We start from the raw sequence: 22,952 nt of genomic DNA, 5'->3' as shown, positions 1-22,952 counted from the left end.
GAAGGAACATCTACACCAAGTGGATGGCATAGCGAGGGCATTCTACACCTTCGTCTTCACTGAAAAGTGGTACTTCTCCATATAGTGGAGGTTGAATAGTTATATAAACTTGAAAAGAGGGAAAAAAATTGCCTCAAGCAATTAATTAAGTGTAAAATTTTGACCTTTTTAAAGTTTAGATGCATTCAACTATTTTCTTCTCCACCCATCCTTCTACAATTATTAATTTTTTATTTTGAAGGTGACATTTTTATTTCTCGTTTAATTCCTACTTTCGAGAGTGGCTTTGATAATGATACCCTTTTTTTCACCTTCATGTCATTTTTATTGGATATGATCAATTGTGAATATTATTACATGCATATAATACACATGGTAATGACTAATGAGCCAACAGATTTGATCAATCATAATTACAAAAATTTAAAAAAAAAACACTTGCTCTTTTTATATTTAAGTTACATCCGATATCAATTATATATACTTCATTTGGAGTGTCTGACAGTGTTTTTTAGTGTCATTCTAGTTTGAGAAAAAAAAAAATTATTTTATATATATAAAGACCTTAAGCATACAATTAAAAAAAAAAAAAAAGGACCTTAAGCATGCTTTAAAGGAGATAGAGAAAAGGGTTTGAACATTGTATCATTTAATAGCCCTCATGGTGTATCAATGCTAATACTTAACATGTGGAAAAGGGTATCTTAAATATCTTGAAATTGTCATAAGTGCATTTTAAGAAAACAATATTCAAAATGTGTACTAGTTGTAGTACTTTAATGGTGGCTTCATTTTTTTAAAGAAAGTGCAAATTGTGGGGTTCTGCAACTTCTGCTACTATGTAGGAAATCAGATATGCCATTTGCATGGTTATTTTATATAATACTTGGCAAGAAAGTAGCAAACTAAAGTGCAATTTCTTGATTTTTTATTTTTAGATTCAATAGAAGCTATGTTAATTGTTTTTTACCATCAGCTTAAAAAGCCAATATGATAATAAGTTTTGTTTGGGTAAGGTGAGATTCGTACCCAAATTCTCTACAATTATTGCACCCTTGAATGACATGTCATGTGGATGATGTGTATAACTTAAACAAATTGAAACTTGCCACATAGCATTATTAGTCCATATCACCCTAATTTATTGAGGATTTTGCTACATGTCAATGTTAATTAAATGCTTTAGTAAATGTACATGTGGCATGATTATGTGCATCCACTAGATTGGAATCCAACTTTTATAATATATTATAGATTGGACTTTTATGGTACCTTTTACTAATATGCATTATATCTGGAGTCCTTTTTTTTTTTTTTTTTTTTTCCTTTTTAATTAGTATTTTAGTCTCTACAATTATTGTACCCTTGAATAACATATCATGTGGTTGATGCAATTAAACTTAAACAAATTGAAAATTGTCACATAGCATTATTAGTCCATATCACCCTAATTTATTGAGGATTTTGCTACATGTCAATATTATATGCTTTAGTAAATGTACATGTGACATGATTGTGTGTATCCACCAAGTTGGAATCCAACTTTTATAATATATTATAAATTATAGACAGGTTTCCTAATAAGAAGTTCAAAAGTTTTATTTAGTGTCGTAAAAAATACACAAAACAATAAAAGAACAAGTACAACATGTTTTCATACAAAATTTAATGCTGCGGATAAAATAGAAAATATAATAAAATAATTAAAATATGATTAATGCTATAATTACAAACTATATATTTTATAAGAGATCTAATGGTTGTATAAGAGATCTGGGGTTTAATCTCCGCCTACACCAAAAAACTGATTGGTGTCTTAGTCTGATGATAAAGAGCTTTTATTAGGAACAGACGTCATAGGTTAATACTCTCTCAAAAAAAAAAAAAAAACTATATATTTTATAACATTTTTACAAACTATTGATGTGGCAAATTTTTATTAGTTATAATTTAAGTCCACCACTAACATCATATTTTTATTTACCAATAACTATTTAGAAAATGTTAAAACCACATTAACAATTTGTAAAAATATTTTAAAATAGTTTGTGTCTGTAGCATTATTCTTGGTCAATGACTTTCTCCAAAAACAAAATCCACCTAATCAATGAGAGGAAAAATTATTAGATCTACCGGGAGGATTGCTAACTTGATCCTCATGGTCATTCTAACCAATAAAACACTATTATCTATACAAATGTGACATCACCTAGTAGTTTTTTATTTTTAATTCTTGTGCTAATTAGGAATCGGACTCACACATTTGCATAAATGACATTATATAATTGATTGGAAGGACCACATTAGCAATCCTCCCAATAGGCCTAATAATTTCTCCAATGAGAAGTGCATCCCAGTTAATTCAATTGGTTAAGTTTTAAATGTTCAAATAGAGAATTAACTTCTTCTTTTTTAGGGGTATAAAAAACAATCAAATTAATATGGACTGGACCACTAAGGTATTTCAATGTTACATATGTAACTGATTGCAATAAGCCTAGAACCCAGTGGCGACACCACGTTGAGGCCAGGGTGTTCCCAGGAACACCCTGACTCGAAAATAAATTTTTTTTATATATAATAATTTAAATTTTCTTATTTGTTTACCCTTAAAAAAGAAGAAGAAGAAGGAACACCCTTAAGCGCAAAATTAGGAACACCCTCAAATAATAATAAAAAAATTATCTATTCTACTTTCAAGCAAAATAAAAAAAAAAAAGCCCAAAAAAAAATTTTGAACTAAAATCTAAAAAAAAAAAATTGTAACAAAGCAAGCCCATTGCCCAAAGCCCAACATCAATCTTAAACAACAGATGAGAAACCAAACCCAATCTAAAGAAAAAAACAACATACGGCAACCCATGGATTCTCAAAAAAAAAAAAAAAAAAAAAAAAAAAACCAAAACCCAACCTAAAGACAGATTGTAGTAAAAACTGAAATCAGAAACAGAGAAACCTAACCTAAAGAAAAAACCTCATCAGTCATCAACGACCAACAGACAACGCCTCCGCCTCAAACTCGACCAACAGAGTTCATCGCCATCGGTCATCGTCAGTTGGATCGGAGATCAGTCATCGCCTCGGCCTTGCCAATCGGATCGGAGATTGGAATAGCACAAATCGAAACAAAGATTCCTTCCTCGCCAGTCGCCTCGAAGTGTTGCCTAACCTGATGGCGCCGCCCCTCAACCTTAGGCCTCCCTACTCCCTCAACCTCAAGGTATTTCATCTTTACTTTACACTTTTCTTCTCTCTTACTTCTCTTTGTCTCTCTCTCTCTTTTATCTAAAGACTAAAAGTATGAAAGTGAAATAAGAGTCTCTCTCTTTAAGATTAAAGACTTAATCTGATTGGCTGAATCTTTTTTTTTTTTTTTTGGTGAAATTGCTTTAGCTTTATTTAACTGTAATTGCTTAGCTTTATTGTAACTTTATTAATATTTGTGATTGGCTGATTCTCTTTTTTGTCTTTTAGTGTATTGTCTATTATGATTTGTGACTGTGAATTTTTTATTGGCTCTTGTGATTGGGGCTTGTTTGAGTTTTGGGGGGGGGGGGGGTGAATGGGGCATGGGGTCGGGTGGGAAGTAAAGGCAAGTAGTGGGTTGGCAGTGGATAATGCATACGGGGTGTGTGCTAATAGTTTGTAACGACAAATAATGAAGCAACTAATAAATAATAATTAATAATTTAATTAACCAATACATTATAAAAGATAAACAAATTAAATTATGTTAGGCTAAACAACAATTAATAATTTTATAATTAATGAAACAACAATGTAACAAATTATAATTTATAAAAGACAAACAAATTAATGAAATAGCTAAACAACAATAATTAATAATTTTATTAATATTTCAAATGAACTTATAGTTTATTTTTTATTCTTTTGCTAGAATTATGGACAAATATTTGATAAGAAAACCACGTACCCAAGATTCATCTTCTGTGCAATATTCATCTTCATCTTCTAAGCGAATTCGTGTTGACTTTATTTGCATGTTTTTTTATTATTGTTGTTGTTAATATATAAAATTTTCTTTTTATTAGATTATGTAATTTATGCTTGTTGAGGAATACCCTGTAAAAAATTCCTGGAATCGCCGCTTCTAGAACCTCCTTCTTCTCTTCTTTTTTATTTTTTTATTTTTTTATTTTTTATTTTTTTATTTTATTGCTAGACAGAAAATTGTAAACGGTAAACAACAAAATAGTATTATTGGTTGACAACAAAACAATTACTACGTAAAAAAATATTATAGATGCAGCAGTGCTAAGTGCTAACTATGCGAGAAAAGAAAGTCAATATTTTCTAACGTATGTACTTACGCAATGGATGTGATAGAAAGTCAATATTATCTAACGTATGTACTTATGCAATGGATAGAAAGTCAATATTATCTAACGTATGTCCTTACGCATACAGTTTTATTTTGGCACTATAAACTCTTAGAACAGACACCACTGCTCAGCAGCTACTCTAGTCTTTTTTCTTCTAAATTAACTCTTAGAAGTTAGAACAGACACTACTGCTCATTGTTTCTTCTAAATTAACTCTTAGAACAGACACTACTGCTCAGCAGCTACTCTAGTCTTGTTTCTTCTAACTACCGGCCAAGAGCTTTTCAATTGCTTTCTGAAAGCAACTAGCAAGTAGTGTTTGAAAACTTAAAAGAAGAAATGGCGTCAAGAATTGGGAAGATAAAGCTGGGTTCACAAGGACTGGAGGTGTCAGCACAAGGTCTGGGCTGCATGGGCATGTCCGCCTTCTATGGGCCTTTAAAACCCGAACAAGACATGATCACTCTCATTCACCATGCCATTCACAATGGCGTCACCTTTCTTGACACTGCCGATATCTATGGTCCTTTCACCAACGAAATCCTCCTCGGAAAGGTACGTACTTGCAGCTGCTAGCTAACTAATTAAGCAAGGTCCTCCCCTTCGCTTCGGTTTCCCTCTTTCTTAATTATTTTGGCTGTAATTAATTCATTACAGGCTTTGAAGGGAGGGATAAGAGAGAAGGTGCAACTAGCAACCAAGTTCGCTAATAGTTTTGAGGATGGGAAGTGGGTGATCCGTGGCAATCCAGCATACGTGAGAGCAGCTTGTGAGGCCAGCTTGAAGCGCCTTGATGTCGATTGTATTGAACTCTACTACCAGCACCGCATCGACACCAGTGTTCCTATTGAAGTCACAGTTCGTTAATTCTTCCCTTTTGCCTATAATTTCTTTTTCTCCTCTAAATACAGTGTGACCTCTACTAGCATTTTTAGTTGCATAACTTAATTCTGTCAACTTGTTATCTACTTTTAAATGTAAGCCAAAGAATTCTCTTCTCGTGTTAATTTTCATTGTTGACTAAGCCTTTTAAACGATTCCTATATAATAATGAAACCACCATCTACCACTTGATTGTTGTTGCAGGAATCACTAGGTGTTTAATATATATATAGTAGTACCATTTCCATTTTTCACTTCACCCTAGGCAAGTTCAAGATTAATTCTGAATATATATGTCTATCTCCACGTCTTAAATGTTTTGTACTACATCTTAGGCTAATTCCTTTTGGATTTCTGAGGCAAATATATGTTTTCATCTTCATTTTCATTCCTTTTGCCAAAGATCATGTACTCATAAACCTATATTGTCATGCTGCTTTTGCTATTAAACCCATAGATACATGCTTTTTGTTAACATGTATTAGGGTATGTGGGCTTTAGGCCCACCTTGTTTACTTGTATAGCACACTTACTTGTACTACACACTCTGCCTCCTATATAAAGGCACTTATGTATATTTTGTTACTTGAGAAATACAATACAATCATTCAGTATTTCTAACACTTTTCATCAGGAAGAAGCCTTATAATCAGGCATACATTGTATTATAATTAGTCTAAATACATATCAATATACTGCTTTCTTTCAGCATAATTATCTTTCAGTTGTCTTGTTTTTAGATAGCTCAGTCGCTACATTTTTTGCAACTCGTCTTTCTTAATGTTTATCATTATATATGCATCTTTTAAGAATATTTCCATTTAGCATCCTCTAATTCTTTTCTTTTGTGGATTACAAGATTGGGGAACTCAAAAAACTAGTTAAAGAGGGTAAAATCAAGTACATTGGTCTATCTGAGGCCTCAGCTTCAACAATCAGAAGGGCACATGCCGTTCATCCCATAACTGCTGTGCAGCTAGAGTGGTCTTTGTGGTCCAGAGATGTGGAGGAAGAAATAATTCCTACTTGCAGGTGATGCATCAATAATTACTATTGCTTTCTAAGTTATAAAATAAGGAAAATTATTAGTTTTTATTTAATTATCGATTCCTGTAAAATTTACTAAACAAATGTATATAATAATTTTACACTTTTATGCAAATATGTACAATATTATACACATTTGTTTAGTCTACAATGTCATTCTTACTTTAATTAAACAATATAAACCAATAATTGTCCATAAAATAATTAAGAACCAAATTTTATTTTCGTCCGGATTCTGCAGGGAACTTGGCATTGGGATTGTTGCATACAGTCCTCTAGGACGAGGATTCTTTTCGACAGGGCCTAAGTTAGTTGAAACTTTGTCGAATGATGATGTTCGAAAGGTTTGTAGATCTATCTACCACACAAATGATGAGCTTCAAATTAACTGTGTTACAGATGCATTTAGAATAATAAATTTATAGCATCATCATTGCATCTATGAATATCTCGAGATTTAACGAATGCTTTTCCGGTTTCTCTCATTCATACAGTACTCAATATTTTATAATAAAAACAACTTGATTAGCAGTCAAAATTTCTTTTTTATAGGAAGAATTGTAGTAAACCAACATATGATTTGGTCTAAAATCACTTTGCTTATTTACAGTTTAAAAAATGTTACTTCATCTACTTGAAATTTACTCCGTTTGTCTCATGTAACTCACCTCTATTAAAAATATAAGTAAATATATATTTTTGCTTCCCTTTCATATCTCTCTCTTCTTAAAAAAAATGAAAAAACAAGATCAAAAAGTGCTTTTAAGTAAGAAATTGAAAAGGAACGAAAAATTCATCCAATATTTCTATCGAAATCTAAAAATTTTCAAACACATGCATTCAACCAAATATTTAGATTTTTAAGTACATATTCGAGTACATCTACAACCCAGAATTCTAAATCAAAACACAAACACTTTCAGCAGATGATACATTCAAAACCATAAATCTACAAACTTCTTGCCCACCAAATCAACCAAAAACTAAACCCAAAAATTAGAATACTCAGAATAAAGAGCATCCGCAGACTTTGACACTATATTGCTCTTCATGTTGGCAGAAAGTTCAATCGTTTCTTCACTAGCCACTTTTACCACTCTATCATCTCCCCTATTTTCATCAATAGGACCACATGAATTATAACCCACCTCCCTTACAAAACCATCATCGCCATCATCATCATCAAGAAAAGGCATACTGTTTATAGCGACAGATCTGCCACACACAAACCATGCATAAATACATTAACCAATATGTATAAAAATATAAACCAAAATTAACTACTCACTTTTTTTTAAATCTCCAGCTTAATTTCTTTGACGAATCTTCTCCAAAACTGAGTTTAGGATTTCAATAGTGCAGCAAACCAATTACTATTATTCTGATTATTCTGCAACAGCAAATTATGGTAATATTGCCATTGTGTCAAAGTGTGGATACTTTTTATTATGATTATTATGATTTTTGGGTTTAGTTTTTAGTTTTTGGTTGATTAGGTGGGTAAGAAGTTTTGTAGATTCATGGTTGTGGTTGGCCTTTTTATGTCCTGGGCTAGATTGCTCCTGCTGTATTGTGGCCCAATAATTCAGGGGTAGGAGAGTCAAGACTGGCCTAATTGAAACTTACCTTAGCCCAGCTTATGCGCAAGTTAAAACCTCTGGCAGAAATCTTGAACGTGTTGAATGCCCACAGTAGGAAATACTATTACGAAAACGTTACAACATAATATATATATATATATATATATATATATATAGTAGGATAGCTAAAATACTTTAACTACAATATTTCTATTGATAACAGTGATACTTAAACAGTTTCATAAAGAGAAAGAAGTGTGATGATGTGATTACAACTGAAATAAATTAATAACAAAAAGAAGTCATTTAGTTTTCAATCAATCCTGGCAAAAGAAAAGAAAATAAATATGTTAGAGGGAGAGACTTGATTCCTTGATAGATTCAAGTCTAGGATGGGAACCACCATCCAATGTAGGTAACCTTAGAAAGCATCCTGTTGCAGAGATTACTCACTTTGGAAAATGGGCCTAAATGGCTTAATCTCAGATTCTCGATTTGCTAGAAAGTGGGCTATTAAGAGGGAGAGAAGTGATTGTCTATTGGTGCATGCTCTTACTCCTATCACTCATATTTTTCTTCCTTACTCTTTGTTTCCTTGTTTTCGTTGTTTCCTTACTTCTCTTGTTTTCTTTCTTTTCCTTTTGGTATTCTCCCTATGTTATTCCATGTTGTTGTTTACTATGCACATCTATGGCTTTTTATATTGCCTGCTGTGGCAAGGTTTACCATTTTTACCCCTCAACTACTTTTGGTCTGTTGTGGGTGTTGTTCCAAGACTGCCCCCCGGGTCTGCTAGCTGCTCAGCCACCACCACTATCCTATGTTAGCCTTGCCACACTTCATTCCCAGACAAAAGTAGTTTTTGTTTTGTTTTCTTTCTTCCTTTGGCACTCTCATCTAAATAAGGGCTGTGTTTCTCCCTTACCAACCTCTATAGCATGCACCTAGTGATTCTAGCTTACGTTTGCTTTTTTTGGATGATACGTCATCCCAGCAGGACATTTCCCCCAAAATAGGCTCCCCATTTTCCCCACTACCAGACCACACCCTTTCTTACCTCAGACCCATGGCCCACCTCCCCTGTATTGGTTGGGTACAGGTAAGTGGTGCTTGAGCTTTATGCGTGCTCCACTTCCATGAGTCCATTGCTTTTTTGGTATTTATGCATTTGTCATTGCCTACAAATTTGTCTAACTCTATTGCATGTTTTGGTGCTTGTTTAGCTCTTATGGCGTGGATGAGTCCTCATTCTTTGCATCTCATTTCTTCTTTGGGCTGAGCATTACTTGGGTGTGGGCTTTCTCTTCTTTAATTCGGCCCATGTCTCCTTTCACTTCTGGTCCATGGGCTAACTAGTGCTTCTACCATGTCATTGCATTATTCTTGCTATGATGTTGTTTACCCTTGTTTACTGTATAATTTCTAGGTTTACGGGCTGAAGTGTCTGTCATGCCAATTTCATATGTTATTCCTTCATTTAGTTTACACTGCCTAGTATTCCTGCTAGGTCAATCCATATAACATCTTGGGCTTCCTCGTCCCATTTTATTTCTTGGGCATCCTCAGCCCGTGTCATTCTTTGAGGCATCCTTGGCCCATTTCATTCTTTCCTACTTCTTACATTTCCATGAGTTTTTGCTAAATCTTTTGGGCTTCTCTGGCCCAATTATCACATCTTTACCTTTCGGTTTATTGGCCTTCAAACCAATCTCATTTACTAATTCCTTTCTTTGGCCTCTTCCAGTTCATTTTTTCTTTTTTTCTATTTCTTATGATTCTCATGGACTTACTGCTTCATTCTTTGGGGCTCCCTTGGGCCCATTTACTTTTTTTTTGGGCTATTTTACTATTTTATAGGCTCATGGACCATTATTTTTGCCTTTCTGGCCCAATGGTCTTTACTTTGTTGTTTTCTTTCTCCATCTGTTCATATTGTTGGGCTCCTTTTACAATTGGGCCCTTTTGCCAAAAAATGGGCATCAACAATGGTTTTGAATGTATCATCTGTTGAAAGTGTTTGTGTTTTGATTTAAAATTTGGGATGGAAGATGTGTTGGAATGAATATGTAGTTTTAAATTTAAATATTTGGTTGCATGTGTTTGAAATTTTTACTATTTTGATAGGAATTTTGGATAAATTTTTCGTTCCTCATCAATTTCTTAATAAAAACACTTTTTTATCTTGTTTTCTCTTAGTCTTTATATATATATATATATATATATATTTTTTTTTTTAGAGAGAGAGAGAGTTTCAACCTATGGCATTTACTCCTGATAATAGTTCTTTATTATCAAGCTAAGACACCAATCAGTTTTGATGTAGGTCGAACCACATGCAGATTTACAGCCATTAACCCTAAATTATAATGTCATTACCACTAAATTATAATAACCAAGTAGACTTATTTTGACTTTACTAACGATTCTTGAAGCCAAAAGAATTTGGTTTAAATATCAAGTTTCATTGTATATGTATTAGCGTTGACCACCTCAATTTCTCAAACAGCGAATCAGAACATTTGGTTGGTTCCTTTCTCTTATAGTTTCCACCTTCTTCTATCTCTTTATGCTTTGAATAAATGAAATTTCCAGTTGTTGAATTTCCAATCAACTCCTTTTTGGTTTTCGTAAACTAGAGAGGGTGTTCGATCAGTACATATAGTAAAAGTCAATTACAGACTCGTTAGGGAATAATCTAGTGCTAAAAAAGATTTGAACACCGTCGTTAGAGGGAAACAAAAGTTATGTAGGTAGAAACCTTAGACTGTCTTCAATTTATCCCACCTTTTTAGTTAATGTACAATAAGCGAAAAAGATAAGTGGAGGGTCAAAAACTAGGTAATTTAAATTAGAGGGTTAATCAATAAGAACAATCTCACCCATATACTTATCTCTAATTCTCGTTTACTATTTACCAAATATATATGCTCGAGATTCGGAATACATAAAGTAACTTATGAGAAAGCTCCTTTGATAATCATGGTTGAGCTAAACCCAACCCAAATCCCACCTGGTTTTTATGTAATGATTCTGGAGTAATGCTGCAATTATCTTCTAGTGTGATGAACAATATTAAGCTAGGTCTTAAGTCTTAACAACTTTGGATGCCTAGAAACCTGAATATAAATTATGTTACATAATTTAATTTATTGTACGTACGTAGTTTATCATTGTTTTTCTTGAGTACACTACCTCCTTGAAATTATTATACTAATAAACATTTTAGTGATTTCACTCTTAATTAGTAGTACTGATATTTGAATTCACCGCTTATTGCAGTATCTACCCAGATTCCAACCTGAAAACCTGAAACATAATAAAACATTATTTGAGCGTGTTAATGAAATGGCAACAAGGAAGGGATGCACCCCATCACAGCTAGCATTGGCCTGGGTTCATCACCAAGGGAATGACGTGTGCCCCATACCTGGAACTACAAAGATTGAAAACTTTAACCAGAACATTGGAGCACTGTCTGTGAAACTAACACCAGAAGAAATGGATGAACATGAGTCATTTGCTACTGAGGATTCCGTAAAGGGTGAGAGATATACTAATTCCATTAAAACTTGGAAGGATTCTGAAACTCCACCACTTTCTTCATGGAAAGATGCATAAACAAAAGTCTTTCTTTTTCTGTGTCTCAATGCCACCCGCTAGAAATATTATATTCTCATTGAAGGGTGTAGACTTTTCGTTTAGTTCTTGACTTGACTACTCAGAAATAAGTATGTCTTGGAAAGTTATCATGTATGACTTCATGAAGTTTAGAGAACAAATATTTTGTTCACTTATAAGATCATGAATTGGTTCAATTCCTTTCCATTTGTATATATTCTCTTTGTTGAAAATTCCAATTCAAATATACAATTCAACTTTGCATTGACGGCAAACTGATCCCTGAATTTTAAGTTAAAAAGTACCCACTCCGTCCCAAATTAGTCTTCTATTCCAATGTCCAAAACTGAAATTCTTTTTGAAAGTAAAAAAATAAATAAATCCTAACAAAGTAACATATCATATGCTTTATTAAAAAGGTCTATACCTTAATTTCTTTCACCAAGTTTTAATAAAAAAGATCAACCATGGAGTGGCGCATTGGAGCACTAGTGCTCCGAACGTAACTAATAAAATTCTGTCAATAGGGTTGTAGTATGATTCGCACCTACCAACATGTCCACAATTCTCATGACACGAGTTGGACCCAACCCCCCTCCCCCTCCTTCAACTCCAAAAAAAAAAAAAAAAACTGAACTAAACTAATGTAATTTTGTGTCAGACAGGATCTATTTTGTTATCACATTTCCATTCTCTAATAAATTAATGGAATTTTGGTTGTTTAGTAAAATCTATTTTGTTTTTCCATCAATTTAATGATTACTTACTTGGACTAATGTCAAGCTATGGTTGAACCTGGATGAAAGAGAATGCTTACATCCAATGGCAGAGTCGAGAATTTTTAGGAGCTGAACTATAGTATTCATAAATCATTCTAGACAACTTCAAAACACTCATGAGTACAAAATTTTAAATACACACCTGCGAGCACACACATACACACACACACATATATATATATATATATAGAGAGAGAGAGAGAGAGAGAGAGAGAGAGAGAGAGAGAGATTTTAATTTTCAAATATTAGAGTAAGTCATAATACATACAAAAAATAGGTATTTTTTTATAATAAAAAGAAATGTTGAATTAACTCAAAGTTTGCAGGGCCAATTCACATTTTTATAATATATTTTTTTAATTCAAAATTCCCCCCCCCCCCCCCAAAAACCCACATAGTTTGGCTCTACCATTGCTTACAACCCCTCGTGATCGAGATACTGGTGTTGAAAACTCTCGAAAGAGGATTCGTGGAATTTTCTTTGGGTTTTTAATAATTGTGGAGTCATCACTTATTTTTTATTTGCAAAAAATAAGAAAAATGAATTAAAATTTGAATTCCATTAAATATCTCATTTTACATCAAATTTACAATTGGTAGAAATTTTACATCACATTGGTCCTAGCTAGTTACAATCTAAGTAAAAAGTTACAAAGCTTTGGTTCTAATACAATCCACCACAAAAATTATAAAACACTAATCTTGAACCAAAAATACTAGATTCGAGGGTTAGGTTACAAAGTGGGAAGGTGTTAGGCACCAGCCACTCTGCCGAAATAGAGTTTGGTTTTCTAGACTTAAAATGACATTTTATATACCCACATATAACGACAAAGTTTAGTTATAAAATTATTTGTAGTCTAAGGGTATAATCTTACTCAATATCTTTTTGTTAAATGTGAATTTTGACAAATCCACTATTAGTTTTGTGGGGTCCAATAATTTGTGGCCTTGGCCTATTTTTACATTGGGGCCCAAGGCCCGAGCCGAGGAAGGTCATAGCCGAGAATAGGTAACAAAAGTTCAAATAGTCTTGAGATGCAGCCGAGGATGATTCTGTCCTCGGCATATCCGAGGTATCCTTGGAAGGAAGGGTAAAAACGGTATAGGAACAGTTTGGGAAAAAATCTAAAATATCTAGGTCAATAGAGAAGGGTACGCTGGATAGAATAACGACCAAGGACAAAGGGAAAGCTATCCTTATTGCCATTCAATACTCTGCACCTGACAGAGCCATACTCTTTAGCTTTTACAACCACTCCCAGCCACTCTGGGTATGGGCTGATGGGACAAGTATCAGTCCTGGAAAATCGAACCCACACGTGGACGTTGGATAAGGGATACAGGCTAGTATAAAAGGAAAAGTAAGCAATCCGGGGAAAGGGACTAGGAAAAATGGCCAAAAACCAGAGCCTCCCAGCCCGCCTCTAGGAAAAAGACTCCTAGGGCGATCACGATTTAATTATGTATGAACACCACGGAAAACCACCGTCTTGTGACCAAGGCCTAGCCTTTCAAACCCACGCTCTATAAATGATATTGTTTGGGCCTTTTTACGTGCGAACCCAATATTATTATGGGTCGTTACAAATCGTGTCCTTACAATTGGCGCCATCTGTGGGGAAGGCTTGTGTCTTGGCACAGGTGATGGGTTGAGACAATTACTCACATCATTTCAAACAGCTGGGTGTAGTGTTTTAGCACAAAGTTCCACTAAGGGCTACGTTTCTTCACTAGGTGCTGCGCTTCGTAGCGTCAACAACACGGAGGGTTCTAGGGGCTTGGCCGAGGAGCTAATCCCCCTAAACCAAGTCCCGTGCCATAGTCGAGGGGTTAATTCCCCCAACTACTTAGAAATCAAGTTTTGGATAGAACCAAGGTATTGCATGGTCCTCGAACTCAAACCTATGGGGAAACCAACTACTTAAAAATCAAGTTTTGGATAAAACCAAGGTATTGCATGGTCCTCGGACTCAAACCTATGGGGAAACCAATTACTTAAAAATCAAGTTTTGGACAGAACCAAGGTATTGCATGGTCCTCGGACTCAAACCTATGGGGAAACCAACTACTTAGAAATCAAGTTTTGGACAGAACCAAGGTATTGCATGGTCCTCAGACTCAAACCTATGGAGAAACCAACTACTTAGAAATCAAGTTTTGGACAGAACCAAGGTATTGCATAGTCCTCGGACTCAAACGGATGTATTGGGGACTCAAACTATACTTAAAAATTAAGTTTTAGACAGAACCAAGGTATTGCATGGTCCTCGGACTCAAACCTATGGGGAAACCAACTACTTAAAAATCAAGTTTTTGACAGAACCAAGGTATTGCATGGTCCTCAGACTCAAACCTATGGGGAAACCAACTACTTAAATATCAAGTTTTGGACAGAACCAAGGTATTGCATGGTCCTCGGACTCAAACCTATGGAGAAGTCAGCTACTTAAAAAGAATTCTAAGTCGCTTAGTTCTCGGACCAAATACCAGAAAAGGTTAAGGCTATGAAAGTTATTAGGAAGATGGCGAAACGCCTTATTACTCAGCAACCTACAGGGGTAGTAAATTTTTGGGTTATATATCCTCGGATGATTACTTGCTACATGGCATCGAGCATTCAGCCATCACCTCGTTCAAATTTGGGGTATACAACCCATTTTCAGGTCGGTCTTATTGTACACGATACCTCTAATAAGTTCATAATAACATCTTTTTTCTTAGTAAGGGATTTTGGCCCTAAATATTGTTTTCTCAGGTCGGCGTCATTATGCCATACAGCTCTAATAAGCTCATCATAATGTCTTTTTCTTTCCTTCTTAGTAAGGATTTCTGCCCAAAGCATCATTTGTTCAAATCGGCATCATTATGCCGGATAGTTTCAATAAGCACAGAGCAAGGTCTTTTTATTAACTGGGATCTCGGCCCTAAGCATCATTCATAGTATAAAAATAAAAAAGAAGTCACAGGATAGTACGTCTATTCACGGCATAACCATTTCAAAAAGAAAAGATAGAATATACGAAATAAAGTAAAGACGACTTTCATTGATATAAAGAGGTATTACATCGTACAATGAAGGGCTTAAACAAGCCTATATAGAAAAAGAGTTACAAAAACAATAAAAAAAAAAATTAAAAAAAAAAAGCAACAAAACAAGCAAACAGCCAGGAATCTTTTTAAACTCTGCTCCCAAGTCTTTCCAAAATCTGCCCCAGTAGCGCCCATATTGAGAGAAGGACCTTCCTTGGGGGGAGAGAAGAAGAAGAGGAAGAAGGAAAAGCACCAGGATGGATTTGGTGATGGGAAAGAGGAAGAAGGAAAAGCACCAGGATGGATCTGGTGATGAGAAAGAAGAAGAAGGAGAGGCAAAAGGAGGCACCGGTGAAGGAAGAGAGGAAGAAGTAAGGATATTTTGTCCCTGCGTCAGTCCTGACTCCTAACACGCTGGTGTCATGTTAGCTATGCTCATAAGAGAGCGGCTAGTACTGATAATGGGTGACCCCAGCTCAGTCGCACCAAAAGTTTGACGCGACGAGCCCCTGCTTCGGATTTTGGCTGAAGGAAGGATGTGAAGTATCTTGAGTCTCTGCCATCCCTGCCCTGACCGAGCCATTTTGAGTTTCAAAAGAGCATGGAATTTCTGGGAAGGATATGGTCCCTTCATTTCCGCTCCTATCTCGAACGTATCACAATTCAAAGTGTAAACTAGCGGATAAAGGAAACTCTGGGGGAGGCTAAGGGTTTCAGACTTTAAAGAGATTAAAAGGGTCTCTGTGTAAGAGGAGTAACCTCTTGCATTTCTTCTTATATGAAGGGCAAAACAGGAGGCATTTAATCTATCCAAATTTTCAAGACAATCTGTAATCGAGAATATACCCGCTCCACTTCCCCGCGCCGTCAATAACCGTCGAATTTAAATGGTCTCGTAAAGGGAAATCATTAAAAGCGCGTTTCGGATAATGAAACGACAAGAACGCATCATAAATGAATTCAGAGGAATATCTCGTAGCCCGGTATGTTTCCTGGATAGATGAAGAGACACCCACATTAATGAAGGCTAGATCTAAGCAGACCGCAATAAAAGCGTGGCATTACCAAAACCCTCATCTCCGACCAAGAGGTCGGATAGCAGGATTTTGAGGGGCTATTGTGGGGTCCAATAATTTGTGGCCTTGGCCCATTTTTATATTGGGACCCAAGGCCCGAGTCGAGGAAGGTTATAGTCGAGGATAGGTAACAAAAGTCCATATAGTCTTGAAACGCAGCCGAGGATGATTCTGTCCTCGGCATATCCGAGATATCCTTGGAAGGAAGGGTAAAAACGGTATATGAACAGTTTGGGAAAAAATCTAAAATATCTAGATCAATAGAGAAGGGTATGCTGGATAGAATAACGACCAAGGACAAAGAGAAAGCTGTCCTTATTGCCATTCAATACTCTGCACCTGACAGAACCATACTCTTCAGCTTTTACAACCACCCCCAACCACTTTGGGTATGGGCTGATGAGACAAGTATCAGTCCTGGAAAATCGAACCCACACGTGGACGTTGGATAAGGGATACAGGCTAGTATAAAAGGAAAAGTAAGCAATCCGAGGAAAGGGGATGGGAAAAATGGCCAAAAATCAGAGCCTCCCAACCCACCTCCAGGAGAAAGACTCCTAGGATGATCACGATTTAATTATGTATGAACACCACGGAAAACCACTGTCTTGTGACCAAGGCCTAGCCTTTCAAACCCACGCTCTATAAATGATATTGTTTGGGCCTTTTTACGTGTGAACCCAATATTATTATGGGTCGTTATAAATCGTGTCCTTACAAGTTTACATTTTCTTCTTATATCTTCCATACTTGCAAAATTTCTAGAAAATTAAAGATCAATAGTTATATCATCAATAAATTGTTTAAATTGCAAGTTTTTGAAGTTTAAAATTATGCATAAAATATAAGCTTATAGATAATATAGTAAATAATATTCGATTGACACAAAATTTGACAGGTGTATTAAGAACATAAAGAACATACAATTTAATAATTAGATTTTTAAAATATGTAGTAATATTTATTTTATTGAGTACAGTTGTAACCTTAGGCTACAACCAATTTTATAGCTAAACTCTGTCCTGCATTCAATATGCAATATGCCAATTTTTGAAATGCCAAAATATAAATGTTAGACGTTCTAGATCTAAGATTAGATCTAAGCCTAGATTTATAGATCTATTTGTTAAAAAAATTATTTTATAAATTAAATAAATAACAACTTGGATTTAAAAGACAAAGTAAGAGATTGAATATAAAAATATTAAATCTAGTTTTTTTTTTTTTTTTAATTATTGAAAAGGAATCATTTTATAAAAATAAATTTCAGACCTATTCCTTTAATATTAAGAATGCAACATTTTATAAAATATTTAGATCTGATTTTTGGTATGAAAAATAAATAGATTTTTGAAGAGAATTTTAGATCTAACTTCAAATGTAAAACAATAAATAGGGACAAAATGGCCTTATGCCCTTTTCATCCAAATTATATAGCTTTATGCCCCCCTTCCCAAACTAATTAGAAAAATGTCCCTCTTTTGTAACTCAATTTTCTCAAAATCGAGTTAAAAAAAAAAATCAGGAGCCCTATAGTGACGTTTTATAACTTGATATCCATGAAATCGAGTTATAGGCAATTTTATTGCCTATAACTCGATTTCATGGATATCAAGTTACGAAACGCCACTATAGGTCCTTAAAAATGTCATTATAGATCCTTGAAAACGTCACTGCAGGGCTTAATTCGATTTTGAAAAAGTCGAGTTTCAAAAGAGGGGCATTTCCCTAATAAGTTTGGGAAGCGAGGCAAAAGGCTATATAATTTGGGTGAAAAGGGCATAAGGCAATTTTGTCCCAATAAATAGATTTTGAAAACAAATTTCAGATCTAGTTGTAAATATGAAAAATAAAATATTTTTTTATAAAGAAATTTCAGATATGTTTTTTTAGCAAAAAAAAAAAAAAAAAAAAAAAAAGGGAGAATAGAATATATCGTTTTTTACAAAGATAGAATGGTTTTTTTTTTAAATGGATAGGTATTGTTATGATCGGGTCGACTAGTCACCCTTCACACCATCCATTTCTAGTTAAAAACAATATTAGTTTATGTGTTGTATAATTAAAGGTGAGAAGAATTATAAATAAATAAATATTTTTCAAGTATATTAAAGATTTTTAATTTTTAGAACTCTTCATTTCATGAATGATTAGTGTGATGTTACTTTCTTTAAGTGCATGCTCTTTGACGTAGTATATTACAATGCTTGACGTATGTAATTTGTATTTGGGAACCTACGTTTGAACTCCTTTAAGTTTGGGCTCTCCTTTCTTCCACTTTAAGGAAAGGGAACTTCTTTTAAAAAAAACGGAAGGTCATTACATGATTTAAAATCTCCCATTGCTTTAACTTGCTTTAATAATAATAACGTTATATACGTGGTTATGTTTGGTTGCGCTGAAATGCTGCAATCCATTTCATGAAAATTGTTAACATGTATTTCTTCAATTTTAAAAGTGGGGGTTTTTTTTTTTTTTTAATCTAAATATTTTGATTTGTATAATTAGTTGTATTGGATTTACCAAACAAGACCTAGTGAAAATAGAGAGTAAGCATTCCATTTAGGAATTGACCTCACATGAACAGGAGTAGAGAAATTCGCTCTTATCTTGCCTTTCAATGAACTTTAGTGTATCTTCTTTTTATATTATTTAAATAATTTATAATTCTTGCTTTTAGAGTTTGTCTTTTATGTTTGATGGTGCGTAAAAAATCATCAATAAGCCATGTTGATGCCCATTTTTGACAAAGGGTCCAACAGCAGAAGAAGCCCAACATTATAGAGAAGGTAGGAAGGGAAAAAGGGTAAAGAGATGAGAAAACAAACCCAGTAGACTGAAATGGCAAGATTGATGGCTAGCAGACCCACAAGAATAAAAAAGAGGTAAAGAAGTAGTAAATGGGCCAAAGAAGCCCAAAAAATGTAGTAAACCTATGGAAATAAAAAGAGGTGAAGAAGAGGTAAATGGGCCGAAGAAGACTGGAAAATAAATTAGTAAACTCAATGGGTCGACATAAAGGCCAATAAGCCCAAAAAGTAATAAGAGGTAAAGATGTGGTAATTGGACCAAGGAAGCCCAAAGGATCTAGCAAAAAGCCCATGGGAGTAAAAGAGGTAAAGAGGAAGTAAACAAGTCGAGGAAGCCCGAGGAATGAAATAATGAAATGGGCTGGCACAGCAAGAATGTTGGCCAACAAAGCCCAAAAGAGGTAAAGATGTGGAAAGTGGGCCTAGGAAGCCCTAAGCAAAAGATTGATGAAGAAGTGGGCTAGCATGACAAGAACATCAGCCCACAAGTCCACAAGGTATTACGAAGTAAAAGGAAATGTAAAGTTATAGCAGGCACGATAAAGTGATATGGTAAAATCAATAGCCGAGAGGCCCACGAACGCAAGAAAGGAAAACATTTTCTCAGTAGGAAGATGAGGGCCTTTGCCCAAGCAACGCCCAGTCTAAGAAGGGATAAAAGGCAGAGAACATGAGCTCAAAAGCCCACAAATCTTTCACGCCACAAAAGATAAACACCAACCAGCACGTATAGTAGAATCAAACAAAATCGAAGGCAACAAAAATGGTGTGAAGGCCAGAAAGAAATAAATTCAGACGGAGTGGAGCATGCACAAAGAGTCAGGGCACCACCTACTTGTACCTAGCCAATACATGGGAGGTGGGCCATGGGTCAAGGTGTTCAGAGGGTGTGGTTTGGTGGTAGGGAGAAAAAGGGGTCTATTTTGGGATTCCTGCTCAAGCTTATTTAGGGAGAGATGTCCTATTGGGATGACATCTCACCTAAAAGAAGTAAGTATGGGCTAGGACCACTAGATGTATGCCATAGAGGTAGGTGATGAGAGAGAGAGAAAGTTGGATCTTTATTAAAAAGAGTAAAATGAAAGCAGAGGGAGGTAAAAACGAGACAAGCAATTTTGTTTGGGAATGTAGAGTGATGCAACCAACACACTCTAAGCAAAGGTAGTTGCTGGGCAGCCTGCAGGCTAGTGCGCAGTCTTAGAAGGACACCTATAAAGAGCCAAAAGCACTTAAGGGATAAAAATGGAAAATCCCACCACGACAGATGATATAAAAAGGGGTAACTATGAATAGTTTGGGGAGGAGGAACAAGAGACGAAAGGAAGAAGAGGTAGAAAAAGAAAGAAGAGAAAAAATAGAAAAAGAGAAGAATATACAAAAAATCAGAGAGACATAAGTGGTAGGAATAGAGGCATGCATCAATAGACTACCTTTTTCTCTCCCTATCGATAGACCCACTCTTTGAGAGATTGAGGATTGAAGCTTAAACCTTTTAGGCCATTTTTTCCAAAGTGCGTAACTTCTATGGCAGGAGCATTCCTTGAGGTTACTCACGTTGGGGATTGGTTCCCTTCTTGGACTCGCTTCTGCTGAGAAGCTAAGCCTACTTTTCTATCAGACAAGTTTTCTTTTTTGTTATTAATGTTTATTGGGTAATTAGTTTACGTTTAGTTATTAAACTGTCTGCTATAACGTTATTTCCGTTTGTATCATTTTGCCATAACCTTGTTAAGCTACCTTCTATCTTGGCATTAGTATCATTTGTTTCATTTAGTATTATAGTTATTCTGTAGTACTATATTCCTGCTATAACATCTATAACAGTTGTTCCTGCTATGGACACACCATACATTCAGCCTGCAATGTCTTTGCCAGAACACATCTATATTGGGACGGCTCGACTTGTGCACAAATTGGCCTAAAGTGTAACCCGTTTAGGCCAGCCCTAACTCTCTTACCTTATACCGCGAGCCATAGTACAGCAGGAGGGATCGAAGCCCAACAACACAAAAAGACCCACCATATTTTAATTGGCGACTTCAATGGGGAGTTGGGAGAAAGATAGGCAAAGTAAGCAGATCCCTCGCAAGTTATGCCTCTGAGATCAAAGACGATGCAAAATATGAGTGTCGTGCCATCGCAGGCAGAACCAAGGCCAACCACGCCGCATCAGCCCAATCAAGCAAAGGGTGCTAATAGAGCGAGGGCAGGACCACAATAGCAGTAGAGGAATCTCGCCAACAATACTAGCTTCTTCATTGAAGTATTGCAGTCCGTATAACATTCCCAACAACAATTGATGGAGGAAATGCGCTAGCTGAAGGCGGACAAGACTAAGGAAAAGGGGAGCCCATATGACCTCGAGCATGTAACAGACAAGGAAGAAACCCTTGTGGGCGTTGGCCCGTAGAACATAGAGTAGTGTTTCATCACAATGGCTAACGTCACAGCACTATTAGAGCAAGAAAGGGCCAAGGCACCCAAGGAAAGATTCTATGCATGAAGACCTCCTAATCCACTAAGGATACTCAGCAAGCTGTATCCCAAAAGATATGAGCCATGAACCTTCGCACAGTATGATGGTAGAAGGGGAAGCACTGTTGAGCATGTAAGTAAGTTTATTGACACCCTTGGTCCCTAGGCAGGAGACGAGGACCTTTGCCTCCAAGAGTTTTCAAAGTCCTTATATGATCGATCATAAACCTGGTACACTGGCTTGAAGCCAAGATCAATCCCAACATGAGATGATATGGTAGATGTATTCTGCACCAAGTATTTCCACGAAGAAGAAACGGTGACGCTCGCTACCTTGTAAGGCACAAAGCAAAAAAGCGGCGAAGACCTAATAGAGTACATCAAAAGGTTTAGGGACATAGCCCTCAATTGCTATAACCGCTGTGAAAAGAAGATGTTGGTGGAAATGTGCATAGGCAATATGATCATGGAGTATAGAGCTGTCCTGGAAAACTTAGAAATTTTCTAGTTTGCGCAGCTATTGCAAAAGGCTAGTAAGATGACCCAATCAATCAGGCATAGCTCTGACAAGCCCAAGGAGTAGAGATCCACACCATAGGCCATGATAATGTCCATCGACAAGAAGAAAAGGAAGTCAGAAGGAAGGGAGTATGAGAGCCCTCCGCCAATACCAAGCACACCAAAGGTGTTGGATGTGCTTCTCGACAAATGGATTGCAAATGGAGTTTTTAAACCCAATTAAGTCTCTAAAGAGCCCACTAAAGAAGAATGGAGAGACACACATTTCTGCTATTTGCATAACTATGTGCAACACGCAACCATAGAATGTTGGATACTCTGCAGACTAGTGCATAGCAAAATCGGAGAATGAAACCTTGAGTTTTCCTAACCAGAGGTGCAAAGAATCCCATTCCCCAGTCATAAAGGGAAGGGGGTAGCAGCAGCTGTCATTTACGCAGACTCAAGAGAGGAAGAAGAGGAAAGGCCGGCTCTGCCTACTATAGCCATTACTACCTTATAGAAAAGCTCCCAGTTCAAGAACTTATTGACCAATTAGAGCTCACAACAAATGAACGAAGGATGGCCATAGAGGCTTTACCAGCATTGCCTCAAGAACGGGAGTAGAATGTCTGGCTGCAGAAACTAGGGCTGACAAAGCTTTCTTGCAAGACAACAATGAGATTACTTTCAGCAATAAAGACATGGAGGTAGAGTACTCAGACCACAAAAGGCCCCTCTACGTAACAGCCTCCATAAACCAAATTCTCATTAACAGAGCTCTGGTTGACATGGGCGCTTTAGTAAATCT

General features: G+C 35.8%; 1 protein-coding gene across 1 annotated transcript; it reads left to right on the top strand.

The window, feature by feature from the left end:
* Positions 1-4,475: 4,475 nt before the first annotated feature.
* Positions 4,476-11,733, top strand: LOC115993682 (probable aldo-keto reductase 2). The gene is made up of 5 exons (XM_031117630.1): positions 4,476-4,898; positions 5,001-5,201; positions 6,085-6,257; positions 6,514-6,616; positions 11,132-11,733. The coding sequence occupies exons 1-5, from the start codon at positions 4,683-4,685 to the stop codon at positions 11,468-11,470; spliced, it is 1,032 nt and encodes a 343-aa protein (XP_030973490.1). The 5' UTR covers positions 4,476-4,682; the 3' UTR covers positions 11,471-11,733.
* Positions 11,734-22,952: the final 11,219 nt, after the last annotated feature.

Source organism: Quercus lobata, chromosome 6, assembly GCF_001633185.2.
Source record: "Quercus lobata isolate SW786 chromosome 6, ValleyOak3.0 Primary Assembly, whole genome shotgun sequence".
In the NCBI taxonomy this organism is placed as follows: Eukaryota; Viridiplantae; Streptophyta; class Magnoliopsida; order Fagales; family Fagaceae; genus Quercus; species Quercus lobata.
Note: the sequence above shows the minus strand (reverse complement) of the source record. Positions and strands in the feature narration are given on the sequence as shown.